We start from the raw sequence: 21,308 nt of genomic DNA, 5'->3' as shown, positions 1-21,308 counted from the left end.
CTCAAGGGGCATCATTTCCCTTCTCTATTCCAGCTGCCTTCTGAGAGTATACTTATTTTTAAGTTCATTTTTTTAAAATTGAGGTATCATCATTGAAAGTGGTATTGAAATCGTTGTTTTATAATTTCAGCGCTGCTATATCAATCTGTCCACTAGAGTGTCAAGATCCCCTCACCACTGTCTCATCTTTTCAATTTCCAGTATATCAATCATGTCTCCATGTAAGGGAAACTGTTTAAACTAAAAACTAGTAAGCAAAATATTGTTCCTAAAATGTTATGGAGAATAGAACAGAATATTCCCAAAGAAAGGAATGAGTAGGCCTTAAGCTATGAGATATGCAATATGTGAGTATCAACAAAGCAAGAGATGGCTTTTATAGTTTTATATATGTCACATATATTGTATTAATATATTATTTGCATTTTATAAGTTAGAAATAATTAAAATCAGGTAGTTAAGGGAGTGTTTCAGGGATAAACCCTGTTGTACCTACACACACACACACACCACACACACACACACACACACACACACATCTAAAACCAGATGTGCACCACCCCCTGGAAATCACACAATAGCATATACCTTTGGTGGTGTGTCTATGATTATTGTGCAATGTGGGCATTTCTGTGGAGAAGGGCTCGAGAAGTATGCCCCACCCAAAAGCTCCGAAAGCTTCCAACCCTCTGCGAAAAGTCTTGGGCGCCCAGAGACAGGGGAACTGTCCAGCACCAGACGGCTGAAGTCAAGCCTGAAACCGAGTTCCTGGGCTGCTCAATCTCCACCGAGAGCAGGGCGCCCCCTGCTGGTGACTTCAGGCAGTGAGGAAAGGAGATTTCCACTTGGATTTCCACTGGGCTCCATCCACATAGGATGCAGTTGATCAAAGGCAGAGATGCTGGAGCCGGTACACACAAACTAAAAGGCATTTTTGGAGACTGCTCCCCACTTATATGATCCCCACTTTGAAGTACAATCTTAGCAGGTTTGGAGCTTCACAGTGGTTCTGGGTAGTTCATATCTTCCCCCCTTCTCCAACTGCCTCTACATATTCAAGGGGCAACTGCTTTTCCCATGTGTCTGAAAGGCTACTGGGGCCTCATAGGAATGGAGACATATTTGTGAATTTCCTGAAAACGTGTTTCCTTTTCTAAGAGACCAAAGATTACAATGAAAAGCTAAAAGCTATTTTGCTGCTTCTGAGATGCCCTACCTGAGTTATTCAAGAGAAGCAAAGACCTGAGTATGCAGGATTGAAGGAGAAAAGAATACTTGCTGGGCCATAGGTCTGGCCATAAAAATGGCATCGCAAGTCTCAGAGTGACATGCTTAATAATTACACACTTGTGTATGAAATTTTGGGAGGTACAGGTAGAAACCGGCCCTTAATAGTTGGAACAGAAAAGGAACAGAACCAAATCACAAGCAACCAAGGGACAAATAGCCAGCGACATTCTTAGTCTCTTGATTAGCACTTAGATCAACTCACAGACAGAAACAGACAGAAAACCACCTGGTTGTTACACTCTGCAATCAGGAAAGCACTGGTCCAGACTTTAAAGCTGTGTCCAGAGACCAAACAACTGAATTGAAAACATAGGTATTTGCCAATGTCATCTGAGTAATACATCTGTTGTCATTCTACTTTCCAAAGTGTGCATTCTGAACACACAAAATGTGTAATAAGAGTTCTGGAAAGAGAAACTTCAGTTCTGCTCCAATGCAGCAGTCTGACTCTTGCTTATCCACAAAGATGGCAGAACTTGATCAAGAAGAACTGAAATCTAGTTAGTCTCGCCCTCCTCATTTTAATCTTTTCCCCACATATTTCCACAAGTGTTAGTGGAGCAAGATACAAGTTGTAAAGTGAGTTGTCTGTACATTTTTTTGTGTGTTTATCTCAACTACTTATGAGTGGAGTATCTGAAAAGTATCTGAGCAATAAAGAAAAAGAAAGAAAAAGTCTGTATGACTCCCCACTATTCTTATCCAGTTATTTGTACCAAATTCTTATACACAGCACTATGAAGACATAATTTATACATATAGTCAATATGGTCCACCCTTCTGAGAATAAAAGTATTTCTTTTTATTATTAAGGGGGAAAAAGTAGCCATGTCATGCTTTAGAAGCAGTTCCAATTTAATGACCTTTTTCTTAACCAAGAGGAAGAAACCATAACTCACCATGAAAAGAATCCAAGGCAAGAGATGGAAAAGGAGGCACAAGATGGGATGGGAGGGGCTCAGAGGAGGTGAGGGCTAGTACAAATAAAATAAGCTCGAATCACGAGAAGTGAATTAGACTCAAATGACTGCACTGTCCATAATTTGGTAGAGTCATTCTATAGTTATAGACAATCATTAACTTTGGAGAACTAGAATTCACAATACTAAATTAAGAAACTGGGGAACTAAGGAAATGGCTTAAAGGATTTCAGCAAGTGCTTTGTATGCAGGACCCCTGAGTTTGATCTCTGGCACCTCATGGTCTCTGGTATTGTATTAGTGCAACTTCTGAGCACTGCCAGGTTTGATCCCAAACACAGAGAAAAATTGGGGGGGGGGGAAGGAAAAGCAAAAGTTGGAAGGGGTGAAAAAAATTGTATCTTTACTGAAATGTGGTCATAGCTGTGATGCCTGGAGAAATTTGTGGGTCAGCAAGGTATTGCATGAGTAGACATTCACTGCTGGGTTGAAGCTTCAGAATCTACATGTGCACACAGTGCATATAAGTTTTGAGGTTTTGCAGAAGACATGTTGTTTTGGTGGCCTCCATCGTCCTGTCTTTAAAGGTGAAAAAAGAGTGTGATGAGTCTGAGAGATTGAAGTAAAATCACTGGGAGCTTTCTCTGCTGTTCCATTACTCCTTTTCTACACGTGTATGTGTATGTGTGGATGCATGTGTGTGTGTTTGTGCGTGTGTGTGTGTGTGTGTGTGTGTGTGAGAGAGAGAGAGAGAGAGAGAGAGAGAGAGAGAGAGAGAGAAAGAATGAGAGAACCCAAAGGTGGAAAAATGGGTTTTGTCACTATTCTTATCTCAATGTTTTATCATTTGGATCTTTATTGAACTGCAATTCAGCCCTTCAAATGAGGCTTATCAGTTTTACCAAGTTTTCTCATGCCTCTGGATTCTCACATTCTTTCTAAAAGTATGGAGTGTATGTGGCAGACTCCATACCCTTATCCAAGAGCTTCTGAAACTGCCAACCCGGGTTCGATTCTTCTGCCCCTCTCGGAGAGCCCAGCAAGCTACTGAGAGTATTCCGCCAGCATGGCAGAGCCTGGCAAGCTACCCATGGCATATTCAGTATGCCAAAACAACAGCAACAACAAGTCTCACAATGGAGACGTTACTGGTGCCCGCTCGAGCAAATCGATGAACACCCAGACGACAGTGCTACAGTGCAGTGCTAATAGTCACAAAAGACTAATAGTGACTCCTCCTTGTGGCTAGCAAAGATGGCAGGGGTGCACTGGAAGTTTTGTGGACTGTCCACAACTTCTACCAGGCACTTCCTTATTCCCTAATTTCTGTCTAGTTTACCAAGACCTTCCAGAAGCTGACTCGAGCTCTCCGTCACTGCTGGGTTACTCAAGACCCCATGGCCGACTTTGAGCTGGTCAGACTGGGCACATCTCACACTTCCTGTACTTAACACTGGGCCTTCTATAGAGCAAGCGGTGAACACTTGGATAGAGGAAAGAACAAATTCATTTGCACTTTCACTAGACATATACTATTTTGAGCATCTGTTATTTGTTAAACACTGTCCTGGGTTCCTGGGATAACTCTGATTGGATAGTTTTCTTGAAACTTTCTCTGAGAGGCTGGAAGGATGGAGAATAGAACAAAACACATTACAAATAAAAAAAAAAGACATAAAAATCTCAAGTGATGTTGTAAAAAAACAAAAACAAAACAAAAAAACCTGTTGTTCTCTATGACCAGAAGAGGAAATGAGACTGGAAAATGCAGGGTGTTGCCCAGAGAGGCACCATTTGACCCCAATCTGAATAATCAAGAATCAGTCATACTTGTTCTAGGGCATCATGTCCCGTGAAGAAACTTCCCTGCTGAATGAATAGTTGCTATTTTGACTAGTTTTAATTCATGAGTTCTTGGTATATCTTCCCTGCGTAAATCCCCAGATTTCATCATAATCTTACTATAATTACTCTCAGGGAAGAATGCAATATAAAATGGATACAATAATGAACTTAGGGGGAAAGATGGACTAATACGGTCCAAGTTGGAATGGCAGTTTACCTCTTAAGATGTCTCTCTTTGTGTTACAGCTTTGCTCCTGGACCACAAAAAGCTATCCTCAAAGAAGCATTACAGAAGGCCAAATTCTTCCAAGATAAAAAATTTACTCCCAGAGCAGCAACAGGGAGCAGTGAAAAAACTGTTAGACATTTGACCAAAAGTCTTCCCCATACCATTACAAGTGGGGAAAAGGTGATTAAAGCGGCTCCCAAGTGACATGATAAAGGAAGTGTTTGAAGAATTCTCCTTAGGAAGCACGGCAAGACTGCATCAATCGCTGCATGATGGCGTGACCTTGGTGGTGGAGGCTCCTTGTATATGGAAAAGTGCCCAGCTCTGGGGTTCCACTTTGGAGGGACAAAGACGCAACAGATTGTAGATTACTGGAAACTTCAGCTCCACCCCGTGCTTTTCTTGGAAATGAGATTTATCTCATCCATTTCTCTCTTTCTGGTTACTCCAGACCCCCTAAAATGGATATGTTCAAGAACTGTTTTCATTAAATGATATAAGGATGGAGAAGCGTTTTGAAAATCTAATGGAGCTGTAATCTGAAAGCAAACGTTATGTGATGCACACATCTAAGTAATGCTGATTCTCAAGCGCTCTGCAAACCAAGCCTTCAATTCCGTTTTACTTAGATGTCCATCTGCTTGACCAAGGGTTCATGTTTTGGGAGGCCCCAAGATTTACCTAGAAAAGCTGTTTGTATGTCGTAATTTAGAAAAATTGCAAGTCCAGCAATCTCATTCCGACATACCTCTATCTCACCAGGCCGACTGGAGAAGACCTCATCTCACCTTCTCCAACTGTTTGGACAAGTGAGAGGCAGGGGATTTCCGCCATCTCCAAACCTTCTGTAACTCAGAGTCTCATTTTTCCAAAGCACCAATTACTGCTTTTGAGCTTTATTATATATCCTGGTAGGCCATTCCGAAGGATTTTCATCCTATTATTTTTTAATAACGAATCCACATATTCTTGACACAGGTCAAGACAAGACACAACTGTCGTGGGTGAAATTCTTGAGTTTCTTTTACCCATCAAGAATAATTGGATCACCAAGCAGGACTGGCAGGATTCGGAAAATGATCTCAAATGAATTCTGATTTTGGATGAAAAGTCCTTACGGGGCTGGGGGCGGGGGGCGGAGTGAAAGAAATCAGATTTTTCAAGCTGGAAAAGACTTACAAGCACCTCCCGTCTTGCAGCATGCTCTGAAGGCTCAATGCATTCTTTCATCCCCCACCCAAATCACATCACCTACTCCTAAGATTACAGGCTGATATTGGCAACCACCAACTGCCCCAGCAACACCTTTTCACTTAGGTACCCTACTGGGATCTTAGAGCTGGCTCCCTCACTCGTAGCAAAGGCCTTGCTAAGCAGACTATCATTCTTGCAGCAAACAAGGAGTCCCTGCTTAGATGTGTGAAGTCACTGGTTACTGAGCCCGAAGACCAGGAGATATCTTCATAAAACCCAAACGTTCTGCAGTATTTTATGAAGGTATTTCTGCTGTCCTTCCTCAGACAGCTTCATAAAGAAAGCTCTCAATGTCTTCAGAGGAGCAGGGGTTAGATATCATAATCAGACTCAGGTTATATACAGGAACAAAGTATCCAGTTTCTTCAGATTATTCCAAGTGGTGCTTTCAGGAAAAGTTTTAGGAGCTGTTTTAATTGAGTGTTTTTCTGGTTATCCTTGAAATAAACAAACGTTCCTGTTTATAGTGCAAAATACTTGTTAGAAGTCTTTTTTTTTTCTGCATGGATCAATAAAGAATGGTAAATATCCCCTTGGTAACAGATTTATTTTAGCGTGTGGAATATTTTTTAAATTAATATGAAAATTAATAATCATTCGGATAAAAAAATAACATTAATCCTTAATTTTAACATCTTCCATGGCTTCTTTCTCCTGAAAGAGGGAAAATGCATTGCAAATGAAATAGAATCCTATTTAAATCAAGAAGCACAATCAATGATGTCTCTGGTTTAAAAATTTATTATCGCCAATCAACAATGGAGGCATGAATGAAGGGGGTAGGAGATGAGATTGGAGGTGACAAATGGGGTGGGGGTTCACGGGCATGTTGGTAGTGGTGGGGTGCATATTGATACCATAAACATGAACACTCTAAGAAAACTCTTGGAACCCTACACTACAATAAAAACAATTTTAAAAGTAAGTTAATTGATTATAAAGGACATAGGCCCCCAGTTCCGGGCATGTTCAAACAGATGCAAGTTCAAGTGGCATCGGTGTTTATAATATCCAGTAGCAATTCAAATGATTCATTTTTTGTTCATTATTAGAAACTATCGCACGGAAGAGCCTGGCAAGCTCCCCGTGGCACATTCAATATGCCAAATACAGTAACAATAACAGGTCTCATTCCCCTGACCCTGGAAAGAGCCTCCAATCTTTGGGGAAAACGAATAAGGAGAGGCTGCTGAAAATCTCAGGTCTGGGATGAATGGAGACGTTCCTGGTGCTCGCTCCAGTAAAACAATGAACAACAGGATGACAGTGATAGAGTGATTAGACACTACTATAGTAGTTTTTCATGCCATGAAGAAAAATGTGTAAATGTAAGTTTTGAGCCTACAAAAGCACTTTGCTTTGACTGACTTAAAGAAGTTGAAAAAAAACATGCTGTAATTCAACATGCATCGCACAAATTATCATCAGTAAACTATGCATTTCTCATAAACAAGCATACGTGCACCTATTACATAAAATTTTATCAAGCTTGTCTGGGATATTTACTTACTACTTGTGGTTTGGGTCACATAATGTTGTTTGCGGTTCTGATGTACACTACTTCCTCACCTCACAATCACCAAGAGAGGCCCAGGCCCCTCCACCAGTATCCTTTGCTACCTCATCATTCCGCCCAACCCATTCTCCCATCCCTTGCTTGGTACTCTTGGATCTATAATTCAAGCCAAAGTTTATCATTCTATAATGTCTATACCCTTGTTTTGCTTCTCTATATGTGACAGATGAATGAGATCGTCAAATATTTGTCCTTTTCCCTCCCAATTTATTCTTGCTTCACATGGTACCTTTAGTTCTACCCCAGTTGCAGCCAACTGTATAATTTCATCTTCAAAAGACTATCTTTAAAGGCTAGAGTGATAGCACAGCGGGTAGGGCATTTGCCATGCACGCAGCTGACCCGGGTTCAATTCCCAGCATCCCATATGGTCCCCTGAGCACCACCAGGAGTAATTCCTGAGTGCAGAGCCAGGAATAAGCCCTGTGCACTGCCAGGTGTGGCCCCCCCCACCCCCCCAAAAAAAGACTATCTTTATTTATTTTTTTTATTTTTTGCTTTTTGGGTCACACCTGGCGATGCACAGGGGTTACTCCTGGCTCTACACTCAGGAATTACCCCTGGAAGTGCTCAGGGGACCATATGGGATGCCGGGGATAGAACCCAGGTCGGCCACGTGCAAGGCAAACGCCCTATCCGCTGTGCTATCACTCAGCACCCCCCCCCCAAAAAAAAAATAAAAGAAAAAAGACTATCTTTAAAGCGAGATTTTTTTCTGGGGCAGAGATTGGGGGAAGAGACTTTATCGTCCAGAAGCTTGGAATGTTTTTCCTTAGCAGGCTTAGAAGTCTTATAGTTTATACCAGACATTTCACTCTTTGTTTTAGGGTCACATCCGGCTGCACTCAGGGGTTACTCCTGGCTGAGCTCAGCATTCACTCCTAACAAGCTCAGGGGACCATATAGGATGCCAGGGATCTAATCCAGGTTGGCCATGTGCAAGGAAAACACCCTACTCACTGCACTACCTCTCCGGCCCCTACAACAGACATTCAACTTCCAGTGCTGGTTTGCAGAAATTTCCAGCTAGTCCATGAAAGTTATCATCACTTCACACATGGTATGCCTGGATCACGTACAAATACCGATTATAAATACTGATGTATCTTCTTGCTATAATGCTTTTATTTCTGCCTTAGCAGCCTGCAGGTGTAGAAAGGCTAAATATCACAGTCACACACAATGGCAACAGGCTTTCATGTCCATTTTCAAGATGACAGTTTATGGCTCAAAAAGAGAAAAAATTCCCCTAATTTTGCAGATTCTCTTACTTAGAAGTTAGAAACTCTGTAGAGGGGTCTGAGCATAGCACAGCAGATAATGAACTTTCCTTGCACTCGGCCAACCCAGGTTTTATTCCCCAGGACCCCATATGGTCCCCCAAGCCCCACCAGGAATAATCACTGAGCACAGAGTTAGGAATAATCCTTCAGCACAGCCAATTGTGGCACAAAAACAAACAAGAAAAATAATCGAAATTCTGTAAATGTGGCACAATCAGGCTTTAAGGGAAACAGAGGCATGCTATGTCCACGTCAAACTTGTCAACCCTGTAAGATAGCTGGTCTGGTCAGAGGCCATCAGTCACTCCTGACCTGGGCCTTTCTCCATAAAGGGAGTTTCCAGTTTCACTCCTGAGTATTTGTTACTGAAGTTAGACACAATGTTGCATGCTGCACTACCATAGCTATATTAATGTCATAGAAAAATTAATTTTGGAATATTTCTCATTAGTATTTTCCCTAGACTATTCACCTTTGTGTTGTGCAATCATATTATTAATTTCAAACTAGATGTACATATATACATGTATGTATGTACATATATGGATAGATGAATAGATATGTAAATATTTTCTGGCTGGGGGCCACACCTAGTGGTGCTGAGGGTTTTCTCCTGGCTCTGTGCACTGAGATCACCCCTAGTGCGGCTCGGGGGATGGTACGTGGGGGTGGGGATCAAGCCTAGGTCAGCTGTGTGCAAGGAAAGCACCCTACCTGCTGTGCTACCTTGCCAGCCCAATTTTTTTTTTTTTTTTTTTTTTGCTTTTTGGGTCACACCCAGCGATGTACAGGGGTTACTCCTGCCTCATGTACTCAGGAATTACTCCTGGCGATGCTCAGGGGACCATATGAGATGCTGGGATTCGAACCCGGGTCGGCCGCGTTCAAGGCAAACGCCCTACCCGCTGTGCTATCTCTCCAGCCCCATCCAGCCCAGATTATTTTTAGTATCATATACCTCTCTGCAAGTGGATGGCAAACAGAGTAAAAACAGACTGGTCTCCAATAATCCTTAAATTTTGCTATTTCCAACATTTTAATTCCTTTATTTTCCTATCTATATGCATGAAATAATTTTTAATACATATTAAAAATTCTAGTTCAAAGCAAGCTGAGGAGCCAACTTTCAGAATTCCTTAGTCTATAAAAAGAAAAAGTAATGATGGCCAGGAAGAGGCAACATGTCTGTCGATCTGATATGTAAGAGATTGAGTCTATAGTGTCAGAAATCACAAGCAGACAATACACGCACAGGGAGAAAGGTAAGAGAAAACACGACTTCTTAAAACTTTCCACTCGGATCCTTTGTGCCCCAAAACTGCAACATGGGAGAGCTGCTTGCATTACAGTGATTTTGAATTAACCTCTGATAATGTGTCTTCAGAAACATTTAACTGTTATCTAACTTTACGTGGACATCCACCCGCTCAGTTAAGCAACATATGGGGCTATGCCCCAGTTTAAGAAACTGGGTGATAAGGCAGAAAGAGCACAACACAGAAACGTGGGCAGAAAATATCCTTCTGTCACTAAGTCCAATTCTTGAAAGCAAATAGAACAGAAACTTTAGTCTTTTTCTGAAGCTTCAAACACCAACCAAAAAAGCCCGTTAGAAGTTTCAATATAGTTTATTGACTGGCTTGAATAGCATTTTGATAGCAAAAATGTCTTTATTATAATAGCTTACAAGCATCTTTTTCAATACAAAGTAAACAGAGCTCTTCAAGTCTTAACATTTTCAATTCCTCGTTTCAATGACACAAAGTCACAAAGCCTCAGACACTGTCATCTGGCTGCCTCTTGCAGAGACATACAAGAGTACCCTAGCTAAGTGCAACTTCCTTTAACCACCGTGGGTGGGACATGTTCAATCATGAAACAGCAACATGATTTTAAATATAAGCAAATGAACGCATTCTCGCTTATGTTATCTAAAAATACCTTCTGTTTTGAGTTCTGAGTTATGCTATAGTTTTGAGTTATGTTATTACAAACTATACAAGATCACCAGGCGTTCATTTCCACACCTTAACGATTCCGTCTCTAGATGCAGTGACAATGAAGCCCTGTGTCGTCTGGAATGTGGCGACATCGGTGATGATGTCATGATGTCCCACAGGCAGAGACTCCGGTCCCCTCCGAGGGGTGTCATCACTGGGTCCTACCTTCTGCTTATTCTGAATTTCCTGTTTGAAAGTCAAAAGTCAAAGAGAAGAGCAGGAGTTAAAAACCAGTACCCCGTTCTGCTCCTCACAGTACTCATGCTTCTGGGATATATTTGTTCAAGTTAATGCCTCTTGTGAAGTCATCTGGCACTCAAGACTCTCCCCCAATGAAAGGAATAAAAAGGACACTATGAGTAGCCACTAACGAAGAGGTAGAAAGGCGTAGAAGTCAGAAGCAAATACCTAGCAGATGGTCGGGCATTTCTGAAGCTCCCTGTGATGCGCTGAAGCATGCTTTCATCTGATGAGCACTTACGCTGGCCCAGGCCTGACTGTCAGGTACGTTATTTGAGGCCCAAAAGCCAGGTTTGAATCCCAGCTTCGCTGCTAACTAACTGGGTGATCTTAGCCAAGTTGCCTTACTTTTTACTTGAAGAAAGACAGTAATAAAGATGCTTTCAGAAAGTGAAGTGTATACTTGGAGCTACGTACTTGAAACAAACATCTTGATTTTGAAAATAGAAAACCCAAAAGAAAATAAACAGCAAGAAATACTACCACTCTTGGCCAAAGCCGGCTACCATTGTGCCTACAAAGGTTTAAAGGAAAAACTGCTTGTACCTGAACAACTTCAGTGCCTTCAATTATTTTCCTGTAGTAGGACACAGACGGTGAACTAGTACTTCCCGCAACAATATAGGACCTCTCTGGGTAAGCCAAGTCCCAAAACCTAGGAGAGAGGAAATGAATGTGGGTAATCTCTGCAAGAAAGAACTCGTCCCTGGCTTACCTTCACCAATGCATAGCTTGTTTGTTAGAAAAAGTGATTTTTTCAGAGGGCTAGAACAACAGCTCAGTGGGCACGGTGCTTGCAGTATATATAGCGGATTTGGGTTTGATCCCCAGCTCCACATAAGGTCTCCCCCAAACCCCACCAGGAATGATCCCTGAGCATCAAGCCAGGAGGAACCCCAGAGCACTTCTTGGTTTGCCTCCTCCCCTTCCCCAAAAAAGGGAAGAGAAAAAGACTTTCTAGAATAACAAAATACTGGCTACAGATTGTCCCTGAAAAATGTGGATATTTTAATAATTACAATATTACTAATATCTATCACTGTAGCACTGTCGTCCCGTTGTTCATGGATTTGCTCGAGCGGGCACCAGTAACATCTCCATTGTGAGACTTGTTACTTGTTTTTGGCATATCGAATACGCCATGGGTAGCTTGCCAGGCTCTGCTGGGCGGGTGGGATACTCTCGGTAGCTTGCCGGGCTCTCCGAGACTAATATCTATAAGAGCTAAATATTAAGAGTAACATCACCCATATTTTTATTCCCAGCTTAAGAGTCAGTACTTATTTATTGTACCTGATTTTCATGTCTGAACCAGCTGTTAGCAGGATCGGGTTTCCATCGGCAGGACTACAGTAGATACCATGGACACTGTGAGGAGAAGGCTTCAGAGAAAGAAATAGGAGTCAAATAAGGCGCCAGGGCCTTCCCTAAGGATGATACTCATTTAAAACACAAGTCACCTTCACTGTCTTTACTTAGTGTACTGAAAACAGGAAAGCATTAATACTGAAAGTATTAAGACATTGTATGTCTTAGTAATTCTTTCTTAGGAACTTTAAAATATATATATCTTATATATAAAAAAGCCAAACCTATCCTCTAGCTGTCTAAAATTCTCCATTTAAGGATGAGGTTTTTTTTTTCCTTTTTTTCAATTTGGATCTTTATCTTTTGCCCCAATGAAGCACCCCTGACCACTCAAAGCAGACACCTGCATAAGAAGTTATGTTCCATGGAATAATCTAAACCGAGACATCTTAGACTTCTTCCACTTGCAGGCCCGGCTACATAAAACAGAATCACAGATCAAACATTTTCCAATAATAAATCCTGAATCCATTTTAATAAGGCAAACTTACTTGCGATCCCCACATTCAGTGACACGGCCTATTAGAATCTGTTGAGCCATCAAGAGGCTCAGATCTAAACTGGACTCGGGGCATTTCTTCATTAACCCAGACTACAGCGGAGCTCTCCACAGCCCTCACAAACCTCTTATCACAAACCAGCAATCGCAACACCTAGGGAGGCAGACACCAGCCAGAAGCCCTCGGTGCCGGAAAGCTGCCCTGGCGCAGGGGAACTCAGCTGCACTTGAACCCAACCCCTGTCCTCAACACATGCCGCTGTCGGGCAAAGGCCTGGCAGGGCCCATGATGCGGGAAAGCAAGCACACTGGCCTCTATAACAAAAACTGGGACCAAACCTGTAACTCGGACAGTGGTGGGGCACTGCTGGCCCAGAGCGTGAACCGTCTGTCGCCCGTCTCCATGTCCCACATGGACACTTCATTGTTGCCCTGGACAGCTGAGGGAGACAAAGGCCAGACCATTACTCAGGCTCCCTCGGGGGTCCACACGTGGGCCTTTAACATCCCACCCACAATCCCAGTCCGCCCCCAACTCACATTTGTTTCCCCTGCTGCCAGAAATCTTTCAATGAACACTGCGGCCCACTGGAGATGGTCAGCCCTAGGGTGCCACAAGAAACCCTGTCCAGAGCCTCCCAGGAAGTACTGACCGGGGCCGGAGTACAGAGAATGGAAGGGTGGGGCAGGGAGTCCTAGAGAGATTCCGGCCTCAGGAACCCCAGCCTGAACGGCCAACTCTTGCACTGGACACACTGGATAATGAGGGCAGATGCGAACACAGAGTTCCACCTCATCTCACAGAGGGAAGAGCTGGCCCGGGGGTGAGCAGCAGCCTGACTTCCTGGTCACGGTCCCACTGGGGTGGACAGACACGGCTCACCTGGGGTGGATCACTTCAGCAGAAGGAAGGAGTAAACGCAGCCCACAAGCTCGGGCCGTGGGAAAGTGTGCACGCAGGACGTGAGTACAAAGGAAAGAGGGCAAAGGCCATGAAGGTGCAGGTTGCAGAGACATTAGCCCTTAGGAATGGTTTTCTGTTTTATTGTTTTTGCACCACACCCAGCCCTGCCTGGAGGACCACGTGGTCCAGCAGGGATTTCCCCCTGAGTACAAAGCATGCATGCCGGTCCTCTCAGCCCTCATCCTGGGGGTGATGGAGCATGAAATACCCCAAGGCGTCACCCCTGCACCAGTATTTCATTAACCAACATATTGACCATGGGGTGGTCACTCTCGGAGGCAAGTGACAGCAAAGGCCCAGGCGCGGGAACGCGCCAAAGCTTGAGGACAAAGCAGTCTACGGCCATACCACCCCGAACGTGTCCCGTCTCATCTGAGCTCGAAAGCTGAGCAGAGTCGGGCCGGGTCAGTACTTGGATGGGAAGACAAAGCCAGGGTGGCGGGAGCAGCGGAGTGTGGGGGAGGAGGGGGATAAAGGGTGGTGGCGCTGGTCCCTTCCCACCCACCCCATGCCGAGCGCCTCTGCCTCCATCAACCGGAAGATGGGGCGCATGTTCTGCTTGTCCCGGTGAACCTTCCGTGCACTCCCAAGGGTCCTTTTGGAAAGACAGGTTTGGGACCGAGGAACACAATGTGCAGGCCTGGAAGATGGGGAAAGGGGCCAGGACAAGGCCGAGGCTCTCAGCGAGGCCACGCCAGAGAACCAACGACCCCCAGGAGCCTGGCTACTACTTTGATTTGGGCCCAGTGGTGCTTCTAGCTCCACTCTTTTTTTTTTCTTTTTGGGTCACACCTGGCGATGCTCAAGGTTTACCCTTCGCTCTGCACTCAGGAATTACCCCAGGCCAGGCAGTGCTAGGGGGAACATATGGGATGCCAGGAACTGAACCCTGGTCAGCCGCGTGCAAGGCAAACGCCTTACCCACTGTGCTATCACTCCAGTCCCCAACTCCAAGAACTCTTAGAGAATAAACACAATGGCCATACGCTGGTCAACACATAACCAACTGGGGTACTGCTACAGCAGCGGGCATAGGGAATCTGGGGGATGGGACAAAGTCGTTTCAGTCACCTTAGTGTGGGCGTGTCCTACACTCAGAACACTGCCGTCTTCCCGAGACAGAGCCTTCTCTAGTCACCATCTCCCACGCCCCAGGAACCCTGACCTTCCCTGCCCCATTTTGTTGTACAATCTCCTAAGGCATTCCAACAAAAACAATCCTTTGAAAAGCAATCCTCATGTTACCCGACCTTGACACTCCTTGCTTCCTATTGGAACCCTGACCAAGATAGATCTACCCAAGAGGCAGAGCCCAGGAGGGCCATTGTGAGGTCTTTGGCTGTTTCCTGGCATAGGAAGCCCCTGGAGGGAAGGGAGCCGAAAGAAGAAGAGTCTGACGAGGCACAGGGATAAAGGCAAGCAGTACCGGGATATTGCGATGCTGTTGGGACTGGGGAGAGGATGATGGAAACAGGTGAACACAGGAGGATAAGCAGGGCTGCCTCTGACAGAGGCAGTGGCAGAGAGAAAACGGGGGGTTCAGGCTGGACGTGTAAACTGGACGGCGACTGGGGGCATTCTGAGTGGAACAGGTAAGAAAGGGTCCGAGGATTTGGCATGTAAAGCATGGGACTGTTTGAGATCCTGCTGGGAGCCCGTGTGAAGAGAGAAGAGGCAGAGAGCCAAGACTGGAGCCTGAGGCAGGCCACGATTTAAGTCAGAAGACAGTAAGTCTCGAGAAAATCAATGAACAGAAAAAGCAAGCGCAGAATCTTTGTTTCTGGAAATACTGTCTTCCTCACCTAAATTCAATCAGCAGACAAGTGCTCAGTAGTTTGTTGGATGGGCAAATGGTGACCTTCCAAGTGGTGGCCAGGATGGAACAGGCTGTGCAGGAGTCCAGAGGCAGAGTCCCGTGGGAAACAGGAAGTTATCAAGACCTACAGTTCCTCACGCACTAACCGTGTGCCAGGCCATGGACTTTACACTTGACCTCACATTCTTAGAACTCTGCTATTTAAACCCTAATTCGGGGAGAAAGAAAATGAGTCTCAAGAATGCAAGGATGTGCAGAAGAAAATCTGAATGCCCAGGGAGAGAAGGAAACTTGTAAGAAACACCCTAGAAATAGGCCAAAAAGTAAGGATTACTGCAAAGGATGAATCAGGGATTCTCGCTAACGTGCCAGGGCAGTTATCACAATCAGAGATACAGGAGATGAGAAAACAAATGGAGTGACCTTAGAGAAGGACAGGGATAGGGCTTACACTTCTATGAGGCTCACCCCAGTTCAACCCCCAGCACCTTGCGGTCCCATGGGCATCACCACATTCTCAAGCTCTCGAGCTGATCCACCAGACCGGATGGTCAAGATAATCAGAAGTGGTCACCATCCCCTTGGCCTCCTTTGCACCACTTGGGAGTCCTCCCACCACCCCTTGTCCCCTCAAAATTAAAGTAGGGAGAATGGAAGGGAGAGACTGGCAGAAGAACAGAAGACAAAGGTGGAGTAGACCAGATCAGCACTGGCAGTGGGAACGTCCCTGAGCCAAGCACCCGAGGCCCTGTCACAGGTCAAACATTGCCTCTGAGAACCCAACGCTTGGCAGCAGGGCACACTGCATTCTCAAGAAGACTCCCCACGCCCTGACAGCCGCCGTGCGCTTACCTGCGATCACCCAGGACTGGTACAGAGGATGCATGGAGAGGCGCCGGATTCGAGCTCGGGACGGATGGCAGTGACTGGAGATTGGCAACTGGAACCTCATGTCCCAACAAGCCATGGTGCCACTGCTTGTCCCTGAAAGGAAAGAGCAAAAAGAAGATCCTCTAAAGACGAAGGCAAAGCAGTTGGCATGGATAGTAACAGTAAACAGCATTAGCTCTGTAGCCTTTTCCAAAATAACCAACAGACGGGGCTGGGAAACAGCACGGCAGTCAGGGTTCACATGCCAGGCCGGTCCATTCCTGTCGCCACATGGTTCCCCTCACAACACTGGGTGCAGGCCTGTGGCCCCAAAGGAGGGATCAGCACCACCCTTGGGCCCTTTGACTCAGCTGCTGGGCCACTTGGCCAGGAACTGCTAGTGGAGGGGTATTTGCCTTGCATGTAGCTAATCCAAGTTTGATCCCCAGCACCCCATATGGTCCCCGAGCCCGTCAGGAATGATTCTAGAGCAGAGCAAAAAGGAAGCCCGGAGCACAGCCGGGTATGGTCCCGCCAAAGTAAAACAACCAAAAAAAGAACAAAGAACAGCTGGTGGGGCTCCTGGCCTTCTGAGCACCACATGGGAGCTCGCCTCACCCCAAAAAATAAAAAGCAGAGTTAGTCACTCAGAAAAAGCTTTGTTCTTGTGAAACTCTCTCCCCAATTTCAAACAGCACCTATTGTTGTTAAATAGCAAAGATTTTTAAAAAGTGCTTATCCTACTGCTATTACATTATTAATAAATGTAAATTTAAAATGAATAATTCAGTAACTACTAACACTGTTATTAACTGCCAAAAGAGACTTTAAAAAAAAAAATCAGATCTACAGAAGAACTTAATTTGCTAATCAAAATATTCAGACTTAACCATCTAGAGGTCTTCCCGCCATCCTGGGGTGACTTTCTGAGTCCAGAAGTGGCCTTGTGGCTGCACGAGATTTCAATCATGACTAGGAGCCCTTTTCCCCAGGGCCTCCTGGGGTCAGGTACAGTGTCCATGACGCAGCAATGTGGTGCTTCCAAGCCCATCTGCTAGGAGCAACTGGAACCCCCAGAGAAAGACCCCTGCCCACCCAGTCTGAACGAGCCCCCACAGTGGGTATACCCTTGTACTGGGCTCCTTTGCAGTGGAGACTCTGGGGGGAGAGACAAAAGCGCAGAGAAGCCTGTCTCTGCACGCAGCCCACTCGGGGACAATGCTCAGAGCCACCGCTGGGACTGGCTCCTTTCCTCAAAGCTGACAGGGGCTTTCAGAGCCGTCACTGCCATTTGCCCAGACCCTCTGGGTCTGCTTTACATCTATAGTACCTGTGCTGAACATTCACACAAAAGCAGAAAAGAATTCATTGTACAGAAAAAAAAAAAGAAAGAAAGAAAGAAAAAAGACAAAAGAATGCTACTAGGAAATCTAGCTAGCAAATACAAGCTAGGAAATCTAGAGACCAAAATTCAAGCACAAAAGAATCTAATTCTGAGAAACTGTCAAGTGTAAAAAAAATAAAACGTGACACCTTAACCCTGCAGGGGAAAAGGGAAAAGAGTGAAGGGGTGACGGTCGTGTGGGCATCTCCAGCCTCTGAAGGCCAGGCATGGGCGTGGGCACAGAGAGAATGGGACAGCGCACAACCTGGGCTAAGTTCTTCCCACACCAGGCACCAGAACGATTTTACTAAATCCTCAAAGCAGCCCCTGAAAGGTTGAACCCCAACTGAAGGGAAGGAGACAAGAAAAGAGAGAAGTTAAGGAGCATGTCTGAAGTCATGAGACCTTAAAGCCGAACGCAAAGGTTGTCACCTGTACACCATGCTTGGCTGCTTCTCTGGCAGACTAAGAGAACATCAGCAAATCTGGCCATCGCCCTCATTCTAAAGGCACTTACGTACTTAAGAGCAGGGAAAAAGAAGAAGCTGCTTTATGCATCGGGATACTGATTTCACTTTAACACACTCATAAATTGCAAGTGCTTATAACCGCGTACTTATGAAGGAAAGACGTGATGGGAAGGAGTATCAATGCTTTCCCTTTCCCTGGAGGACAAGCTCAGGCCCTAGCGGGCATTCGAGACAGAGGCTTTGCAAGTCTGCTTACCAATGCAGAGCCAGCACTGGTGGATGTCCACAGCAAAGGAGGTGATGAGGCCGGCCTTCAAATCATGCTTTAAGGTCCACGCATTGCTCGAAGACCTGAGGTCCCAGCCTACGAGGGAGCCGTTCACGGTGGCGTAGGCCAGGATGGACTGTGCTCCCGAGTTGAAGTGGTGCATGTCCACCACACAGCCATCCTCCTTCTGGTCGAGAATTCTGAAAAACACATGAACCCAATGCAAAGACTTTGCTACTCACCAGACACACAGCACCACAACGGAAGTGCCTGAGTGACCACCTGGGCAAATGTGCCATGCGCATAAGCACTGCATCAGGTGTGTGAGCAAAGCACCATGCCCAAGTGTCACCACAACAAGAACAACAAAGAAAGGGGGAATACATCGGGAAAGAAGAAGCAAGAAATCAACCTTGACCCGAGACTAGCCAAGAACAGACCACGGAATGTGACCAATCAGTAGGCCATGGAAGACTCCTAGCTCTTGGCTGGCATTGCTGCATGCTAAGGAGCTCCTCCTTGTCTTCCTTTCTGAGAGGTCCTCAGTGCTCCTGACCTTGGCAATCTTTGGAGATGCCTACTGTACGCAAAGTCCTTCGAGCTGGGCTGCCCTGCAGGGGCAGCCGAGTCTGTGCTCTCTGTGGCGGCAGGCCCTCCTCAGCGCCCAGAGCAGGGCGATCTTTGGATGAGGAAGAAGCATGGCAGGTGATACTAAGCTGGATTCCAGGGGGTGTCTCCTGGGACTCTCCACTGTACTCTCACAGCTTTCCCATTTCTCTTTGGTTCTGTTTGGGTGCTGCACCTGTTGGTGCTCAAGGCTTACTCTCCTGGCCCTGCACTCAAGCAGTACTCCAGGTAGGCTCCGGGGACCATAAAGCGTATGAGGGCTCAAACCCATCTGAGCTCATACAAAGTGAGCAACCTCTGGCCGCTGCTTTTCCATTTTTAAATCCTCAACACTTAAGAGAAATACTTGACTAAGTAAAAAACATAAACAAACAAAAAAGACCCTCTTCTGCTTACATATTTGTCCACTAATCTCAGGGGGAATACATCAGGAAAGTTCTGTGGATGGACATGCCTGTGAGGCTCTGAGGGTGACTGTCCACGGTTCCCTCCATGTTCAATGGCAGGAGCTGGAAATGCATGCTAACACACCTTCAATTCAGTACCTACCTACAGGCCCTGCACATGCCTGATCTCTTCTGGATTTCAGGGTCTATTTATTTGTGGGTGTAAAATGTACCTGCATGTGTCCAGATACCATGAGTCTACACTACTATCAATCTAACATCCATATTGCTGTTTGCCACCCACCCCATCCTTCCCTGTCTACATTTACTGATTCAAACCTGATATACATACAAAATAGTTTAGTAACTGTTAAATTATAACCTATGTAAAACAACCAACCAGAACACAATACCTGAGTTCTGGTCTCTTAGTCACAATCCCTAGAATGTCCTTATTGGCTCCTTTATTTCCCTCATTTTCTTCCGTATCACTGTAGCACTGTAGCACTGTCGTTCCGTCCTGCTGTTCATCAATTTGCTCGAGCAGGCACTAGTAACGTTGTGAGACTTGTTATTGTTTTTAGCATATCGAATATGCCACGGGTAGCTTGCCAGGCTCTGCCATGTGGACGGGATACTCTCAGTAGCTTGCCGAGCTCTCTGAGAGGGACTAAGGAATCGAACCCATATGACCAATCATAATTCCATTGGTTTGGCAGTTTGATTATTTGTCACAGACTACATTCTACCATTCCCCTCCACGTTCTAGGATTTTTTTTAAAATGTATATACAGTAAAATTCACTTTCTGTGATAAGTAATTCTACACGTTAAGACAAATTCAAAGAAATCTGGTAGCATCTTCTACTAGAATGACATACATGAATTCAATAGTTTGTTCCTTACTACTGGCAATATAATATTACTTATATCTTTTGATACACTATGATGCATGGAAATATCTCTTATTTCTAACTAAAAATAATCATAAACACCAATCAGGCTCTTTGATTAGCACATATCATGCTTTTGCACACACTGTTTTAGTTTCTTCTATTAGATCAAAGAACAGCAAACATTTTCTAAAAGGAATCAAATAGTTTAAATTTTAGGTTTTGCAAGCCAGATGTCTCTATTACATATTTATGTTCACGACACTTTCAAGAGCAAAGTCAATAGTTTAGGAGCCATCCTGTAGGCTGTAGTTTGCTGACTCCTGTCTCAGATGAAACAACTGCATTTACAAAGAGTCTAATACTGAATTAATTCTTGTAGCAATGATAAAATGTCCAAATGTCAAACAGAATGGTATCACAAGAGCCACGGCAACAATTAAGCTGGCTGAAGAAAGCAAAATCAAACCAAAAACAAACAAAAAAACAAAGCAAAAAGATTCATGGCAAGATTTCTTAACATGCTGCTATCAGGCAAATCCACAGCTATCCATGCACGTTAGCTACACTGACCATGGTATCCATCCTGTGGACAGTGCTAGCAGCTGAGAGGTGCTTGAAAACAAACTGTGCACAGCTACGTGTGAGCAGCCAGTACAGCCTCTGCCCGGTACATTTAAGGAAGCTGGCAGGTCTGTTTTCTGTCTTGTTGGCGATGCCCAGGACTGGTGTCCAGGCGTGCATGCTGCCACCAAGCTACATCCCCAGCTGATACCTGTTTTTCAGTTAAAGGCCAGATCTAGGACGTCCGAGACAAAAGTGTTCCCATGTCTTGTGGCCAGGGTGGGGGAGACAGCAGTTAGGGTCAAGTCCAGCAGGAGGCTGGAGATGGTTGGTTTCTGCACCCCACTGTGGCCCAAGCACCGCCAGCACCACGGGGTGATCCCGAGTAGCCCTGGCACCGCAAGATCCAAGTAGTATCATTTTCTTGGCCCTTTGCATTGACCCATAGGTCCAACTGGCTGAGGAACATCAGTGGATGTCCCCAGACCTCTTGAGCACCAAAACAAATCAAATTAAATAAAACATATGTTTCATTGCAAAGACAGAACAGAGCTGCACACAAA

General features: G+C 45.0%; 2 protein-coding genes across 4 annotated transcripts in view; one reads left to right on the top strand and one right to left on the bottom strand.

Moving 5' to 3' along the window:
• Window positions 1-4,509, top strand: part of COL6A6 (collagen type VI alpha 6 chain) — a 113,303-nt gene extending 108,794 nt beyond the window's left edge. Inside the window, 1 exon segment of the mRNA XM_004603930.3 lies at window positions 4,302-4,509. Coding sequence (XP_004603987.3) covers window positions 4,302-4,509 — 208 coding nt within the window.
• Window positions 4,510-7,793: 3,284 nt separating this feature from the next.
• PIK3R4 (phosphoinositide-3-kinase regulatory subunit 4) overlaps window positions 7,794-21,308 on the bottom strand; it is a 68,037-nt gene continuing 54,522 nt past the window's right edge. For all 3 annotated transcript variants that reach the window (XM_055136171.1, XM_055136170.1, XM_055136172.1), the window contains exons 15-20: window positions 18,265-18,476; window positions 16,137-16,268; window positions 12,844-12,944; window positions 11,931-12,019; window positions 11,184-11,292; window positions 7,794-10,583 (exon numbers count right to left, since the gene is read on the bottom strand). In XM_055136171.1, coding sequence (XP_054992146.1) covers window positions 10,413-10,583; window positions 11,184-11,292; window positions 11,931-12,019; window positions 12,844-12,944; window positions 16,137-16,268; window positions 18,265-18,476 — 814 coding nt within the window. In that variant the 3' untranslated portion in view covers window positions 7,794-10,412. The remainder of the gene's footprint in view (window positions 10,584-11,183; window positions 11,293-11,930; window positions 12,020-12,843; window positions 12,945-16,136; window positions 16,269-18,264; window positions 18,477-21,308) is intronic.

Source organism: Sorex araneus, chromosome 4, assembly GCF_027595985.1.
Source record: "Sorex araneus isolate mSorAra2 chromosome 4, mSorAra2.pri, whole genome shotgun sequence".
Classification (NCBI taxonomy): domain Eukaryota; kingdom Metazoa; phylum Chordata; class Mammalia; order Eulipotyphla; family Soricidae; genus Sorex; species Sorex araneus.
This window is presented reverse-complemented; position numbering and strand designations above follow the sequence as displayed.